This window comes from Podarcis erhardii, assembly GCF_964252035.2.
Source record: "Podarcis erhardii genome assembly, chromosome: 7".
Classification (NCBI taxonomy): domain Eukaryota; kingdom Metazoa; phylum Chordata; class Lepidosauria; order Squamata; family Lacertidae; genus Podarcis; species Podarcis erhardii.
This window is the reverse complement of record NC_138511.1, coordinates 56,350,045-56,367,030: the sequence shown is the minus strand read 5'-3', so window position 1 is coordinate 56,367,030 and position 16,986 is coordinate 56,350,045. Positions and strand designations below refer to the sequence as shown.

The following is a 16,986-nucleotide window of genomic DNA, read 5'->3' as shown; positions in this document are numbered from 1 at the left end:
GAGTACTGTACTAGAACCTGGGAGAGACTAGGGTTCAAATCCCCCACTCCACTGGGTGGCCTTGGGCAAGTGACTGCCTCTCGGCCTAACCTACCTCACAGGGTTGTTGGGGGGAGGAGTTAAATAAGCAGGGGGGGAGGAACTACGTACACCCCCTTGAGCTCCTTGGAGAAAAAGGTAGGATGTCTGTGAAACAACAGTACACTACCATTTGTAACAAAAGGAAAACAACCAAAGACGGGAGGAACATTCTTTTTTTGTCCTGTCTCAAATGTGGTACCCTCCAAATCTTGTTGGACTATAGCTCCCATCATTCCTGATCATGGACCATGCTGGCTGGGACAGATAAGTTGTCTAACACCTACAACTGCAGGCTGCAGAAGGCTTATCTAGCTTTCGTCTTTACAAACCAACCAACCCAAGAATTTAAAACAGGGGTCAGCAAACTTTTTCAGCAGGGGGCCAGTCCATTGTCCCTCAGACCTTGTGGGGGGGGCAGGCTATATTTTGAAAAAAATAATAATGAACCAATTCCTATGCCCCACAAATAACCCAGAGATGCATTTTAAATAAAAGGACACATTCTACTCATGTAAAATCACACTGATTCCCGGACCACCTACAGGCCAGATTTAGAAGGCAACTGGGTCAGATCTGGCCCCCAGGCCTTAGTTTGCCTACCCATGATTTAAAAGTTTCCTCTCTTTTTGACGACAATCTAACAGACTGCATGGACTCAGGGTTTTACTCAGGGTCCCCCCCCCCCCGGCTGGAACTCACTGGAATTGAGTTTTGCCACCTCTTTGGTGAGTTCTGGCACCCCCATAGTCATGGCACGGTGGCATGTCGCCTGAAGGTGTGCTCCAGAGGCAATTGGTGTGGCTGGGTGGCAGCGGAGGGTGAGCAGGTGAAGAAGAGAAGCCCTCCCATTTAAAAAGCCCTGAATATACATATAATTTTTCAGTTTTAGCAAACCATTTAATGAACCATTTTATTAATTTTAAAGTGTTCTGCACAATCAGTCTGCAAGATCCTCTGAGCCGCGTAACAAAAACGGCTTGACAGAAACAGGAAAATAAAGACTGAAAGGATATTTTAGAAATGGGAGTACGAGATATTAAAATGGAAACCTTTGTGCTTTAAATGTGTAACCTTTGCTTGAGGTAAGAAGAGCTTAAATTCCTAATGGAATGAGGCTAATCTGGTACAAGCAGAAAATCAGATTTTTATCCAGTTTATTGAGCACATTTTTATGTTTTTCCTTATCAATTTGAAATTTCGCAGGCACGAAAAATCCACAGGCCGAGAAATTTTAATCAATACGACCAGAATCTACAGGTATCTTTTTATGTAATTGAAAGCTAACTGCTTTGTATCACAACTACGGTTACTATTAGCTGCCTCTGATGTCTTTTGCAACAGAAAGGTGGGAGTAAAAAAATATGTATGTAAGTATTTTATTTATTTTATTTATTTTATTTTATTTTATTTTATTTTATTTTATTTTATTTTATTATTTTATTTTATTTTATTTTATTTTATTTTATTTTATTTTATTTTATTTTATTTTATTTTATTTTATTTTATTTTATGTTTATATCCTGATCGTCCCTTCAAAAGAGCTCAGGGTGGAATGTATGCAAACTGGGATAAAGATCTCAACTTAAAAGGATTGTTGAAGGAGGAAGCTGGGAAGGCAACAGAGAGGGTGCCTGTCTAATATTCACAGGGAAGGAACTGAAGAGAGTTGGGCCACTACAACAAAGGCTTGATTCCTACATTGTGCAGAATGGACCTCCCAATAAGATGGTGCCTGCAGAGTGCTGTGATCAACTGGGTCTATAAGGGGTGAGGTGATCTTTCTACTACTATTATTATTATTATTATTATTATTATTATTATTATTATTATTATTGCAAGTCTGCTTGGAAGCAAGAGAAACCTCCAACATCTCCCAGGAAAATGCAAAACCAAGCAGTGAGTGCAATGATATAAACCAGAACTACGCCTTTTAAAAAAGGCTTTTAACATGAGCAAATATACCTAACTGATGCTTCATATACAATGTCTGAACATTATCTGAGGCAGTTTTGCGGGAGGTGGGAGAGAAACCTAAGATCCTATTAAACGACGAAAATGACATTCTCACTTTTTAATGCAACGTCGCCACCATCTGGACAAACAGATCCTAGCACCAAATGTTTTCAAACCGTCCCCCTGAACGTATGGTGTGCATGTCTCAAGATCTGCCAGTAATATGTCACCATGTGTGACGACGCCCGAAACACTGGACCAAAAGGACATTTCCTTGGCAACAGAAGCAACCACTTTTGAAAAGGGAAAGGTTCTATAGTTATTAAAAAGCCTTCTGGAGTTTAGCAAGTGGCAAATGAATTTGACTGCAGAGGGATCCTATTCCCAAGTGACACCCACTGGCCAGAATATGATCACCGTAAAGCCCTTTGAATAATCAACATTCACATGACCACTGATGATCTATGGTGGAGTAACTATGCCCAGCGAAACACTCATGTCCATTAAGTGGGGAAATGTGGTGTATAGCTCTTTATGAGGACCTGAGTGCAGCTACAGGCAGCCCAGCCACTTCCAGGGAAAGGAAGCCCCCTGCTGCCACTCACCCCCCTTTCTGACCACAGGAGTGGAGCTGGCAAGGGCTGGAGCTGGGATTTCCCCCTCCTGCCCCTGTATAGTGTAGACCTAACTTTTATACTTTTATAGTGTTATACACACTAGGAAAGCAAAATAAAAATAAAATGTGCAACTTGCTTTGTTGGTGTATTAGCTTTCTTGCAGGGGTCTGGAACCGACCCTGTTATATCTCTAAGGTATGCCTGTATATACAGTTATTATTATTTCAAGATTATCTGCTTGGGGCTAGAAAACCTGCCAAGTTTAGCTAACACAATGTTGGATTTTATCTACAAGGTATTTATCAAAAGAATGAACAACATCTGATAAAAAAAGGCAAAGAAGCAACATCTTAAAAAAAGAGCTGCTCTCCTTCCCTTTGGGCAATCCAGCTTTTCATCTCACTCTGCATTTTGCACTGTGCAAAAAAAAGAAAAAAGAAAAAAAGGGTGGAGTGGAGTGAGGGGAGAAAGAAGCTCTTATTTCATCTGCGGTTAGTGAAATCGTTTACTCCCTCTCTCTCCTCCTGCTAGTGCTTCCTAGGACTCAGTGAAACTGGCTGGTCCCTTGAATTACCTGGCCTACAGCTGCATCCCTACCTCCCCTGGCCACTGGATTGCTTTGGTGGAATCAGGCAGAGAGAGCTGCCACACTCTCTTTTCTCAGTGCCGTGGAGGGTTCGTTTTGGAGGAATATATGGTGCTGGGGAGCCTTATAAAGCAGAGCAGGTGGGTGGCATTTGTGCTGGTGGAAAGAGATCTATCTTGTGACTCTGTTCAGAAATACAGCCTGCGCACTGGTGAGAGGGAACAGAAGGATCAAACTCAACCTTACAGATTCCTCTGGCATACTGCAACCCGAGGTATATGGGGGCAGTCTCTTTTAGAAAGGAAGACCAAAGAAACCCCCACGCAAACAAGGAGCTCTGCAACTCATATTTCAAAAAGCAACAAGATTTTGCTTAGGGGGTTCTTACAACGGCGCCAGGTACATCTATGTAGCGTGCCTGAGGAACGCGATGTTCAAAGAGGATCAGAAAGAGTACAAGGCTCCTACGTGACTCCTTTTGTATTGCAGTAGTTCTCCCACCCATTGCCTTTTTTTTTTTTGCTAGGCTCTTAGAAGATCTGTGCATCGAAACTGAAAAACCACAGGGACAAAATTTTTGCAACGGGCACAGCATGTCCCACTTATGACAGTGCAAGAGAGAGAAATGATTTCTGGGGAGGGCAGAAAGGCAGAGACCCGAGTAATACGTCACAGAAATATGCAGTGGGTGATCTCGATGACAACTGGGGAACGTTCATTTGGGCAGCCAGCACACAATTCTTTCCCCTTGGACTTTACCAGGCAAGCGTGGCTTTACATTACGCCGAGACTGTGTGGCAAGCCAGCACTTCTTGGGGTTCTCCGACAGAGGGCTCCCCTGAGCTATATATACAACAAAAAGGCTGAGCAAAATTCCAAACAAGGTATATTCAGCAGACACTAACTTTGTTACAGCTTTACGGGTGCAGATGTGCAAATGACATGATTACTGGTGGGAGATACAGCTATCTGGACTAACAAACTAGCCTTACAAGCAAAGCAACTATTAAATGAGAGTCTTAACACACAAACATAGAAGTTAGTATTCTGAGAAGCAACTTGGAGATGTAAAGAGAACTGGAAATCTTTTGCATGCAGCTGAGTTAGACTTCGAAGCTGCATTGCTAGAGAAAGGAGACTTCATAGAAGTGAGGGCTGACTCTGCAGCCAGGTGAAAACATCTGGCTGGCAGGTGGGGGGGAGGAGGGAGGGTAGATGAAACCAGCAACTAATGTCTGAATGGTGCAGTTAGGTGTTTTTTTAAAGTGTTGGCCCGTGTGCGTGCATGTGCGAGGGCATTTGATGCTCTGCTTCAGTCAGCAAATCGTCTTGAGCCAACAGTGATGGAAGTCAACATGCAGTTCAACCCCAAACAAACAGACTAGAGATCAGAAACCAAGCCTGGATTCATGAACATTTGATTTAAGAAAATGTGGCAAGCACACCCTCCAATCACTATTGAGATCTGGACCAAAAATAAATCAATCCTCTAGCTAGAAATTTCCAAGCATCCACTGCAAATCCCATCCACATATGAACAAAATCCATCTTCTGCCCAGCCTTCTGCCCAAAGAAAATGGTCCAATAGCTAACAATTATGCTGTTATTTTATTTTAAATTATTGGCTTTGGGTTTAAATACTAAACAGTTCCAAAACTGGGGGTTTATTGTGTTTTTGTTGTGTAAGCCATCTTGGCCTGGAAGACCTGCTCCCTGCCTTGCAGGCTTTTACCCACCTGGTCTGGGAGGACAGAGCCCCGACTGACTCCAGCTACAAAAACTGAGGCTGCAGAAGAAGCCAGAGACCCTCCTGGCTGTCTCCTATCGTAGACCCGGGTCATCAAGCCTGAGCTTCCACAGCCACCGCCTGCCATGAACCACCATTGGCAGGATTGGCAGCAACAGCAGCAGATACGTTCTATTATGCTGCGTTAAATGTGCATTTTACATTTGTCTTCCTTTAGTAATGTCTTCTTTCAAAATGTTTAATGTACTGTTTTTGTTAATTTTGCTGTGTCAAATGTGCACTCTGTAGTTGACATCTCTCAAAAAGTTTTATTTTGAAACCTTTAAGATAATATTTTAGTCTCCTGTTAATTATGTTGCTTTGAATGTATACTTTAAACCTGACTTTCTTCGGTGATGTTTTATTCTGGATTATTTTATTTGATGTTCTAAAGTAGACGGTAAACCGCTTTGAGATTATTATTTTTTGAAAATACAAAGTGGCATGAATAATAAACAACTACCTGGCTACAGGTGGGGGTCGGGGCAGACAGAAGAAAATAAAATGAATACAAAGGAGGTTGAATACTAAGCGAGTCTCTGCCCCACCCCTAAGATTGTAGATTGCTGAGGATCTAGGTTCTTTACCAACTTTGCTTAAGAAAAAATTAAGATGACCTCGCCATCCCAATTTCTTTCTTTGTTCTTTATTAAATAAATAAAAAAGAAGTAGAAGGAAAAAGAACTAGGTACCTGGACTCTTTGGTGCCAGGACAGGCATTATTATTATTATTATTATTATTATTATTATTATTATTATGATGATGAATGGTAGACATAGTTCTATCACAGAGGAATCTTTTACTCACCACAAGTCTCCATCTTCAATGGTTTTCTCATTTGGAGCGCCAGCATGTCCGTAGTGCAGAACTGAGCTATTATGCCCACTGAAACAGCAAAAATAATGATATATATATGAATCAATAGTCTTAAATACAGAGAAAGGAAACATAATCCAGTGTATGGGGGAGAAAATCTGCACATGTTAACAAGCAAGCATTTCTGCATACGGAGTAGCTCAATCTTCCCCATCCTGTTCTGGCTGGGGCAGAAGGGAGATGTTTGGTTTGATGCTGGCTCAACTTACACTGCCATGCCTTCAGGGCTGGATTTAGGTTTGATGGGGCCCTAAGCTACTGAAGGTAATGGGGCCCTTTATATGTCCAGCTGTCCTTTGTCAACAACAAATTGTCCCTGTTTTTTTGTGTTGAATATATGCTATATGGCAGGGGTCAGCTAACTTTTTCAGCAGGGGGCCAGTCCACTGTCCCTCAGACCATGTGGGGGGCCGGACTATATTTTGAAAATATATATATGAGCAAATTCCTATGCCCCACAAATAACCCAGAGATGCATTTTAAATAAAAGGACACATTCTACTCATATAAAAACACGCTGATTCCGGAACCGTCCACAGGCCAGATTGAGAAGGCGATTGGGCCAGATCCGGCCCCTGGGCCTTAGTTTGCCTACCCTTGCTATATGGTAATTTATGGACCCAATAGGTATCTAAAGCCATTTTATTGGTTTTTTTATATTATATTTTGGAAATGTAGATCCAGGTTTTTTTCCCCTTTAAAATTTTTTGGAGCCCCCAAGAGACTGGGGCCCTAAGCTATAGCTTGTTTAGCTTATACGTAAATCTGGCACTGCATGCCTTACACCAGTTTCTTATGCATAGGCCTGCTCCCTGGGTGCTCTTTTCTTGCTTTGAAAATGGGGTTAAATTTGAGGTGAAGGGGGAGGGGAAATGAAAAACAGAACCGCCTAAGAAATGAGAGAGAGGGAGAGAGAAAGAGTGAGTGTTTCCTGCTGTGTTGGGAATTCTCTTTGCAGCACAAAGTGTCACCAGCAGTAGTACAAGTCAAATACATTGTCATATTTGGTCTCTCTCTCTCTTTACCTTTTTTGTGGAGCACACAAAAAGGCTAGCTTTGACCAAAGGAGTCAGAAAAGTACTTTTGTTCTTACAACCCGTGCAAAAGTGCTGAATCAGACGGAAGGCAGGAAGAGGGACATGGTTGTTTGCCCCTCACTTCTGAAGGTTCCTGTGATCCACTCAGTGACCTAGTTTTGGTTCCGGCTCTTTTTACTCCGTCTATTGATATTCCTTGAGGTCCAAACGTTAAGTTAAAAGGAAGGAACAAAACTCACTCGGCTCTGCAGATTTTCTCGTTGCTATTCTCAGCTATAAGCTCTCTGTCCTTTTAAAGAAATGCTCAAATAATGAAAAAAGGCTCATTCAAAGCCCCGAACTGCACACCTCAAGATTTCTCACAGTGCCCATCTGGCCTCTCAACCTCAGCCGTTAGGTCACATCCAATCTTTTGAACCTAGAATCCAATTTGCTACTCGGTTCAAGAAGAAAACTTCAGCAATTTGGACAAAACCCAGAGGGGTGGTTCTATTCCGGCAGAAGGGAGGACCCTCTGGCACTTCAGAAGAATCGCATGCAAACCGTGCGGCATGAAGGTTTTGTGGGCCAGATTCAACTTCACCAGCTGATCTGAAGGTGCTGGCTCTTGAAAGCTCACGGCAAAATGCGCCTGCTACTTCAAAGTGATCAAATTGTGTGCAAAATGAGAGAATGAGCCACGAAAGATGTGGGATTGAGAAAACATTGCATCACGCCTCCTTCCAACTTTCAGGCATAGATTTGTATGAAGATGTTAGCTCTGGGTACTTGCCACAGAATAAAACAGCCAGAAAGTATACTTAGTCTGCATATGCTGAAAAAAGAGAAGTTGCAATCTGGAGGGGTAGGAGATGAGTCCTCTTCAGTCATTCAAAAGAATTTGTGGGCTCAAACTGTGCACCCACCCCAACACCCCCATGCATGGGCTTTTAATTGAAAGCTTTGTCGTACAGGCTACTGGAGATTTTTTAAAGTATTTTAAAATTTGCTGTTTGCTTAATTTAATTGTTTCTCTCTCTCTCTCTCTCTCTCTCTCTCTCTCTCTCTCTCTCTCTCACACACACACACACACACACACACTTGCCCTTTTAAGGAATGGCAGCCTGGTTGCAAACATTCTCCCTTTCTGAGATCCGGCTGGAGTCTACTTTGCCTGTCTTTCCTCTTCCACCAGGCCTTTGGAATCAACTGTCCCCTGTGCCTACTCTCTCAGCTTCCATTTGTGGAAGAACCAGAGAAAGTAGGATTCTTTCCAACAGCTTTAATATTCAGATTGGTGCGATATGTATGCAAATAGCTGGCCCGCAGAACAGCAGGCAATCCACACAGTGAATCCAAGGATACACAGAGGCAAGTCATCCAATTACTTAAAGCTTGGACAACTGACCCAACACTGACACACCCCTTGCAATCCTATATAAATGAATGGGGTGGGCTCAGCTTTGTGAATCCAGCAGTTGTGACCTGCCTTGAGACCACTGGTGAGGAGGAGCAGGATATAAATCCTAGAAAGAAAATAAATGAAATGGCATTTGGTTCAATGTTCTGTTTTATGCTCATACATGTACGTTGTTTGATGGAGAGAGGTAGAAACGTATTTTAAGTAAAGCATGCTAACAAATATACACTAGTAAGGCAGTACAGAAACAACAGTCTGAACTAGAGGCATAGACTGAATTATTATTTTTTTTGTGTGAGAGTCCTGCTCATCTCTTTCAGAGCTCATTTAAAGTACTGCAACTGACCTTTAGCATCTACTTATTGAGTTTTAAAATGCATCTTGTTTATTAAAAAGGATAATAATTACTTCTTACTGAATACAATATGATCAGGACTTTCCCTAGGCTTAGGATAGTGTACCGATATGGCAAATTTACAAATAATTAAATAATTTAGAAAGTACACAAAACAAAGCTTGAGAGTCACAGGAAACACAGGAAACTGCCTTACATTGAGTCAGCGTGAAGCTCAGTACTGTCTACCCTGATCAGAAGGAATTTCTCAGAGTTTAAGGCTGGGTGGGGGTCTTTCCTGAAGAAGCTGGGGATTGGACCTTTTGCATGCAAAGCAGGTGAGTGATACAGGACTTGGCTGCAGGAGAACCAGGAAGCTCATTTGGAGATCCTGGACGCATCACTCTCTCTTAGGGAGTTTTTGCAATCAACACAGCGAATGTAATTCTCTCACTAATATGCCTGATTTGATCTTATGAATAATTTTGTTGTGGTGGGTCTAATGCAAAAACAAACAAAAAACCCCACAAATAATTAATGCAAATCACATCTCTACCTATCTGGATTTATAATTTGAAATGAGCCGACACACTCACGTTCCTGAGCTGGTATGAGTTATTACTTAGTATGAAAGTTCAGGGCTCTCCTCTTGCCGGAGAGACCTCTCACAAATTAAAGTGAGATGGGAGGGGGGATGAGGAGAGTGAAAAATATTCTTTGGTGAAAGATCACAAAGCGGGGGCCAGTGATGTTACCTTGGAGATGCATGGAATTCAAAAAGAATGCCTTGCTCGCGAAAGCAACCTCAGTTTTGCAGAAGCAAGCAAGGTAGAAGCAAGACTAAGCTAAGAAATAATTGTAACCCACCCTGTGTTTTTGTTATAGGGAGGGAGGAACATCTAAGTAGCAAAATAAATTAAGAATGTTTGCAATTAAATCATGAGCAAGACTAAACCTTAAGGACATAATAATTGCATTGCTGGTTAAGACCCTAATGCTTGGCCAGGTCATCTCTCTGAATCCAACTGTGGCACACTGGTTTGGTTCAAACATAACACAGGCCAAGCCATGGTTTGTTTGGTAAAAGTGTGGTTTGTTTGACTGTCCAAAGCCAATCCAGCAGACTAACCAGCATTTCTTTTTTGGAAACAAAAACTGGTGTGAAGTTCTTGACCAGGCATAGGCAAACTTGGCCCTCCAGATGTTTTAGGACTACAACTCCCACTATCCCTGACGACTGGTCTTGTTAGCTAGGGATGATGGGAGTTGTAGTCCCAAAACATCTGGAGGGCCGAGTTTGCCTATGCCTGTTCTTGACTCACAAACTATGGATTGCTTTGATGATGCTTTGGTGCTATTGCTTGCTTAACCACGGTCTGTGCATCCCCAGACACTTATCAGGCTACAGGGACAACACAAGAACAGCTGGGAAACAAACCAAGCTCAGGAGGAACAAGCACCATGGTTTGTTTTGCTTGTATGTGAGATGATGTGCAGCTTGTTTGGCAAACCCTGGCTGTGTAGTGCTTTATTGTGTTTTTATATATGTTGTAACCCGCCCAGAGTGCCTGGAGCAACCCAGTTAGATGGACGGGGTACAATAATAAAATAATAATAATTATTCAGACAAAATGCTGATCTTCATCTTGTGTGAAGATCAATCTTTCTTTCATATACATCTATATCTATGTATATCTATATAAAGTGCTTTTTTAAATAAAAAAATGTTTATGGGTACTCTCATTTTAACCCCAGAAAATCACCATTTCATAGTTCAAATCAGGAAAAATAAATATAGTAAATGGACCAAAGTACAAAGATTCACAAAATGTTTAGGGGTCTGCGTACCCCTGCATCCCCCCAGAAAAAAGCACTGTCTGTCTCTCTCTCTCTGTCTTGATCGCAGGAGTCAGCAGTGGATCAGCCTCACCCTGGCAAAAAACCCTTAATGATCATGGTATATAGGAGCAAATTAATTTTATTGCCCCATGTGAGGATCAAATTAATTATAGTTATTATTGCATGTACATCCCATTTTTTCTCCAAGAAACTCACAGTGCTGGACATTATTGTCTCCCTCTCTATTTTTATCCTCACCATCACCCTTTGAGGGATTTTAGGCTAAGAAGGAGTGACTAGCTGAAGGTGAGAATCATGGCTGTGTGGGGATTTGAACCCTGGTCTCCCAAGTCATAGTCCAACACTCTAACCGCTACACCACACTAGTTTACTAATGACCTCTGGGTTATAATACTGATGTGCTGCTTGCTGCACTAATGCTCATGCTTTTTGCCCTGGTGTGAACATCACTTAGACAATTACTAATCAAGGATTAGGAAATGAAGAGAAAATTAAAAATGTCAGCTTGCATTACAAGCAGATTTCCAGGGGGAGAGTGGTGTAAATGGAATGGACGGCTGGCGATCCCGCCTGGCTGCATACAAAGCAGGGCTGTAATACAGTTTAGCGAGAATTTTAATTGCACAATTATCACAATATCAAATATTTTCGAACTGATTACATCAACGCGAAAAGAAAAAATAAATTATCTTTGTTTTTACTCAACTGTCCTTTGGGCACTCTGTGCTCTCTCTCCCCCCATGCACTGATTTTCTTGACGGTTAAAAAGGTATGGAATTCTAAAGGCAATTGCAAAAACCTCAGATGCAAAAGGGCAATTTTGTAAAGATCTATAGACAGAGATGCACAGTCTCGCAAACACAGAGTCTGAGGATAAGATCTGCATTCCAAAGGTGGACAGCCAGGTGGTGGTGGTGTTACCTGTGATACCGGTAGTCCTCCAAGTGAATGTTAAACTACAATCGTTGGACTAAACACCTAAAGAACTCTGGACCAATGACATGAAAGCCTGACTTTCCCTCCACTGCCTGGCTGCTGGTTATGGGGGATTCAACATCCCTGCCTAGGTGACTGGCTCTGGGTTGGCTCAGGACTTCATGGTTGCCATGACAACCATGGGGCTGTCCCAATAGGTCATCACTGGACCTCGTTTTCTCAACTGGGCAGGAAGAGGGTGTTCTGAACGGGGGGGATACTGGCATCAGTCCCTTGTCATGGTCAGACTGCTTCCTGTTGAGATTTAGGCTCTCAGCACCTTTCCTCCTCGGCAGAGGTGGAGGACCTATTAGCATGGTCTCCCCTGAGAGGCTGATGGCTTCAATGAGTTTCCAGGCGGCTCTGGGGGATTCTCTGGCTGATATGACCAGTGCTCCTGTCAAAGCCTTGGCCGACCTCTGGAACATTTGAATGGCTTGGGTCATTGATATGATCGCCCTAGAGTGCCCACTCCCCCTTTGTGGAGCCCACTTGACTCCCTGATATATCCCTCAAATGTAATAACTTGGCTTATTTTAGCACCAGCAAATCCAATGTGAGCTGGGTGGAGTGGGGAGAACCTGCCTGTCACTTATCAACACTAAGAGGATGCTTTTTATATATATAATAAGTTAATCAATTAATCACAGATTAAATATGTATGAAGGAACTTAAGTGCTGATGGCACCATTCAGCCATCCATGCATGTCTCTTTATTCTGCTGGGCTGTTAGAGAGTCTTCTGAAAATCATATCGAACTTCCATTTCCTTCTTTCCAGAACTATTGATCAGCAAGACGTTATTTTTATTGAACCAACTTGGCGGTTTAATGATGACACTGCGGAGTTCCGCTGAGCTTTTTGCCAGGAAGTTGGAAAACTATGAAAAAGGTGGCCTGTCAAGAGCCAAGATGCACAGTCAGCCAACCCCAACCTGGTGCCCTCCACATAGCTGTCAACCTTCCCTTTTTTGCGGGAAATTCCCTTATTCCAGCTCCGTTTCCCGCTGCTTCCCGCTGCTATCCCAGATTGTTAGACATCCCGTAGACTGTCCCTGGGACAGGTGAGGCTGCTGATCCCTTATTTTTGAGGCTGCTGATCCCTTATTTTCAAATCTGAAAGTTGACAGCTATGGCCCTCCAATTGATGTGGCCTTCCACATCCACCAGGTATAGCCAGTTAGCAATGAGAAGCGACCCCCACCCATGATATCCTCACAGTTTAAAAGGCCACAGATTGTTTAATAAGCCTGGGAGAAGAGGAATTTTTTGCCTGGCGCCTAAAGATATGTAACAAAGGTGCCAGATGAACCTCCCTGGGGAGAGCATTCCACAAGCAGAAAATAACAACAACATGGGAACACAGCCAGAAGTTTTAGAGTAAAAGGGCGAAAGCCATGCAGAGCAAATTTCACTTATCCAGAGGCATCTCTTATCTGGACATGGCTTCTAACCTGAAGTGTTCTCTCTCCCCCCCCCCGCCCCTTCGCCACCCCACAGTCTCTTTTTCAAAAGGTCAGGTTCATGCTTCTGATTAAATATTAGCAAGGAAGAAGCAACATCAGCAGAGCTGTGAACTCTGAGAGAAAGAGTGAAAAACGCGACATTAGTGGGCAAGATGAAGCTGTAACAAATAGGCTTACTGCAGGAGGAAAATCCTACAGTGAACATTAAGGCACCATGAAGCAGAACAAACCACTTCAAGTGTGACTTGGAGAGAGAATAGGCTTTGTCCAAAAGGGGCCTCTCCCACACCTTTGCATGCAAGAGAGAGGGAGAGCAGTCAAAGTGAGGAGAAAGAGGTTGTGGGGAAGTATCATTTCGTGTGTCCTGTTAGCACCTGACCCCTTTCAGTGAAGTGAACTTTGTTAAATTAGAAGGATGGTCTGCAGCCAAAGGGCAACCAAAATGGCCGAGGGGATGAATCACCTCCCCCATGAGGAAAGATTGCAGCATTTGGGGTTTTTTAGTTTAGAGAAAAGGTGAAGAAGAGGCAACATGGCAGAAGTTTATAAAATTATACGTGAATAGAGAAATGTTTTTCTCCCTGTCTCATAATGCTGTAACTTGGGGACGTCCAATGAAGATGAACACTGGAAGATTCAAAACTGATAAAAGAGAGTTCTCTATGCAGTATACATGGTTAAACTGTGGAACTCATCTCCACAGGAGGCAGTGATGGCCACCGACCTAGAGGATTAGGCAAATTCATAGCCACAATGGCTATGCTGACTCCACTGTCAGAGGCATTATGCCTCTGAGTAACAGTTGCTGGAAACCATAGGCAAAAATAAAAATAAAAAGCCATGGCTTGTTTGCTTGCCTGTGAGATGACACATTGCTTGTTGAACTAAACCATGGTTAAGGTTATGTGTGTGCACAGTCAAAGCCAAATCAAATGCAGCCACCAAGAAGACCCACCATTTGATGCTATGGGCCTTACTTCACCCTCAAGATGCATGCCAGTTTAGCCATGGGGCTTTCTTCCTAAAATATCTGTGGTTAAATAAAGCAGAGTTTACTGAATGCTTCTAAATGTGTTTCTGAAGTGACTTGAGCTTGATAGTGATACTGATACAACTCAATGGGAAATGAAGACTGGGGTGGCTTACCTGCCACAGATGCAGGTGTAGGAAGTGTGTCGCATGCCGCCGCGTTTGTAGCAGTAGTGCTGAAACAGGCTGCAAAACAAAGGAGACAGAAGTTAATCAATTGTTGAGGACCAAACAAAAAATGCAACGAACAATGCAACATTGAAAGAACCAGGACTTATTTGTTCTCTGCTGCCCGGCTCAGACATCAACTCATCATCCCATCTCTTGAGCTCGCTAGGTGCCTGAAGAAAATGGTAGAGAAACAACTAGAAGAAGAATTGCAAAGAAAGTCTATTTAAGCTTCAGCAGGAGCAAATCCATCCCCTAACCTTCAAAGTTTACCTGTCACTGGAGCTAAACAAGTAACAATTCAAGAGATGACCAAAAGCCGACTGTCTCCCCCCCCCCCCAGGTTGTTGCTTTGCTTTGGAAAGTAAGAAGCTCCCTCCTTCTCCCTCTTTTTGTTCCCAAACCCTGAAGTTTCTTTGACCACAGGTGAGAGTGGGAGGAAAGGGGAAGTTGCAGGAGGAGTCCATTGCAGGAAGCAATCTCTCTCTCAAAAGACTTCCTGAAGCAAAGAACCGCCCGTCTCTTCAGGTGACGATATAGGCATCCTGCAGGAGGAGCTCTTCCGCCTTCCCAAGAACTCCAGCATCCCCTAGGACATGATGGATGCTTTGCCATCAGGCAAGGACAGATGCACCCAAAGTACAATTAATATAGGATTAACTGCTTTAAGAGTCAAGCACATATTAGAGCCCCTTTCAGTCTTGGTGAAATATACTCTAATTACAATCCAATTCCCTTTTAATAGTGAAAGGATTGGGGGGAGGGGGGAAGACCTCATTTGTTGTAATATTAAAATCATTTCATTAACAAGGAGTGATAATGGAACCCATTCAGATTTCAGAGACGTTCGCAAGCCTTTGGCAGCTGCTGCGACAAATGCAAGCTATTAGACGGACATTTAAGATATTGCTTCAGCTACACACCCGGTTAGATATATCTAACTGCTTAATGAGACATTAGGATGGACAGTCCCAACACTATTATGCACATATCAAAGAGATGAATGTGCCACATTTCACAGGTTGCTGAACCTCACAAATGTTTTTTGGGGAAACCTGACAGGCATCTGCCCAGGATGTTATAGGCAAAGCATGCTGTGCTTCTAGATAAACTTTCTGTTACAGGATCATAGCCATGAACAGCTGGGTCCAAAAGGAGCACTGCTAAGACATCATTAATCAACAAAACTCTGCAATAGGAATGAAAAGAAAATGGAAACGCCACCAGCATGAAACAGGAACCGGAAGCTACTAGATACCTTATTAATATTAATAACATCCATAACTAAAAAGTAGTAGTGCTTCCGACATGTCTCCTTAGCAACACAAAGGAAGAAAAGTTCACTCTGGCTATATCTGATCAATAGCCAGTGTGTGCTGAGGGTGACACCTCTTAGTACGGGAAGGTTATACTGATTAACTTAAAAGGAGGGTCCGATTTTATACAGGCTCTGCCTACGATTCCTAATCATTTCCTTGGAAGAGGCAGGAGTTAGGAAAATGAAAGAATTTCATAAGTCTACTGGAGATATGGATTCCAAAAATAATAGTAGTAATAATAATAATAAATCAAAGGAAGTTATCATGGTGAGTAGCCTGGCTCGGATAATGTGCTACAAATGGAAACAGCTAGCTAAATTTAGAGCCCAGATCTTAAGAAAACTCTAGAGATCAATTTGGAGCAAGCATGTCAACAAGTTAAGCTCTTAACAAGCATTTGGGTCGACAGTGCAATGCTTCAAAAGTGCGAGGCGCTGCAAAGCTTTGGTACATCATCCACAATGTTCTGAGGGACTGGGATGTTCTGAAGTATTTTAGAAGCATGTTAAAATTAAAGGCATCTTACAGCACAAGGAACATTTGGCAACCTTGAACTTAAAAATATTAAAATCCGAATGATTTTTCCTGGTATTCTCATGGTGAACCAGCTCTGAAGACACGAGCTATGATAGTCATAGTATGATGAGGAGACAATGTATTTGCTTCTGAACAGCACACTTACAAGCACCCTCCTTTGTGGCCCAGTGGAAATCTAATGTCCTTGGATGGTCTGAATATTTGTTTGATGGTTGTTCTCCCACCTAATGTGAAAATCCTGTCCCTCTTACACCCTCGGAGGTCACCATGGCCTTTATTCGGGTGTTATAGAAGCGTAGGGGTTCCAGTTGTGAGGAGTGGGGCGTGCAGATGAACCTGCTGGCTGTTCACCTCCATCACCACCACCCTGTGGGAGTTGAAATGCAACTGCCTGGAGCAGAGAAATCTCTTGCATTTCTGTGATGTCAAACCATGGAAAACTGGGGAGCAGTGAGGGAGCTCGCAAGAGCAGAGGTTGGCTCCTCATGTCACACAGTTACTCTCCAACTTGCGGAGCATGAAGCCAGCACACTCATCCCAGTGAGCACCCCTCAGACATGCAATTTCCACATCTCAGTAGGGCTCACATTACAGCATTTGGTCCTGCACTGATGTTAACAGCAGCCACTGTTCTGATATACCCAGTCTTACATGACAGTGCCTAACCTCAACTACAAGCTTGATCATGAATCCAACAACGGCTAGAATAAGCTGGATGCAGATTTAAGTCAGCTCTAAAAGAGGAAGAGGGGGGATTTACACATAAGACAGAAAAATATGAGGGGGAGAAATGCAGGACTCAGCCACATGTTCTGCATGGCCCAATTCATGTGTAACACTAAGCCATGGTTGGTTTTGCCTATGTGGTTTTTCTTAACTTTTGGACCCAGTCAAGCAGACTAACCATGGTTTCTTGTTAGCTTGTAAACCATGGCTTGCTTTAACTATGGTTTGGCATTATGTC

The 16,986-nt window shown here is 42.8% G+C and overlaps 1 protein-coding gene across 2 annotated transcripts in view; it reads right to left on the bottom strand.

Moving 5' to 3' along the window:
* PEPD (peptidase D) overlaps positions 1-16,986 on the bottom strand; it is a 131,615-nt gene that overhangs the window by 24,777 nt on the left and 89,852 nt on the right. For both annotated transcript variants that reach the window (XR_014158968.1, XM_081872197.1), the window contains exons 10-11: positions 14,116-14,184; positions 5,832-5,909 (exon numbers count right to left, since the gene is read on the bottom strand). Coding sequence is in view for 1 of the 2 variants with exons in the window: in XM_081872197.1 (XP_081728323.1) it covers positions 5,832-5,909; positions 14,116-14,184 (147 nt within the window). In the remaining variant the exon portion in view is untranslated. The remainder of the gene's footprint in view (positions 1-5,831; positions 5,910-14,115; positions 14,185-16,986) is intronic.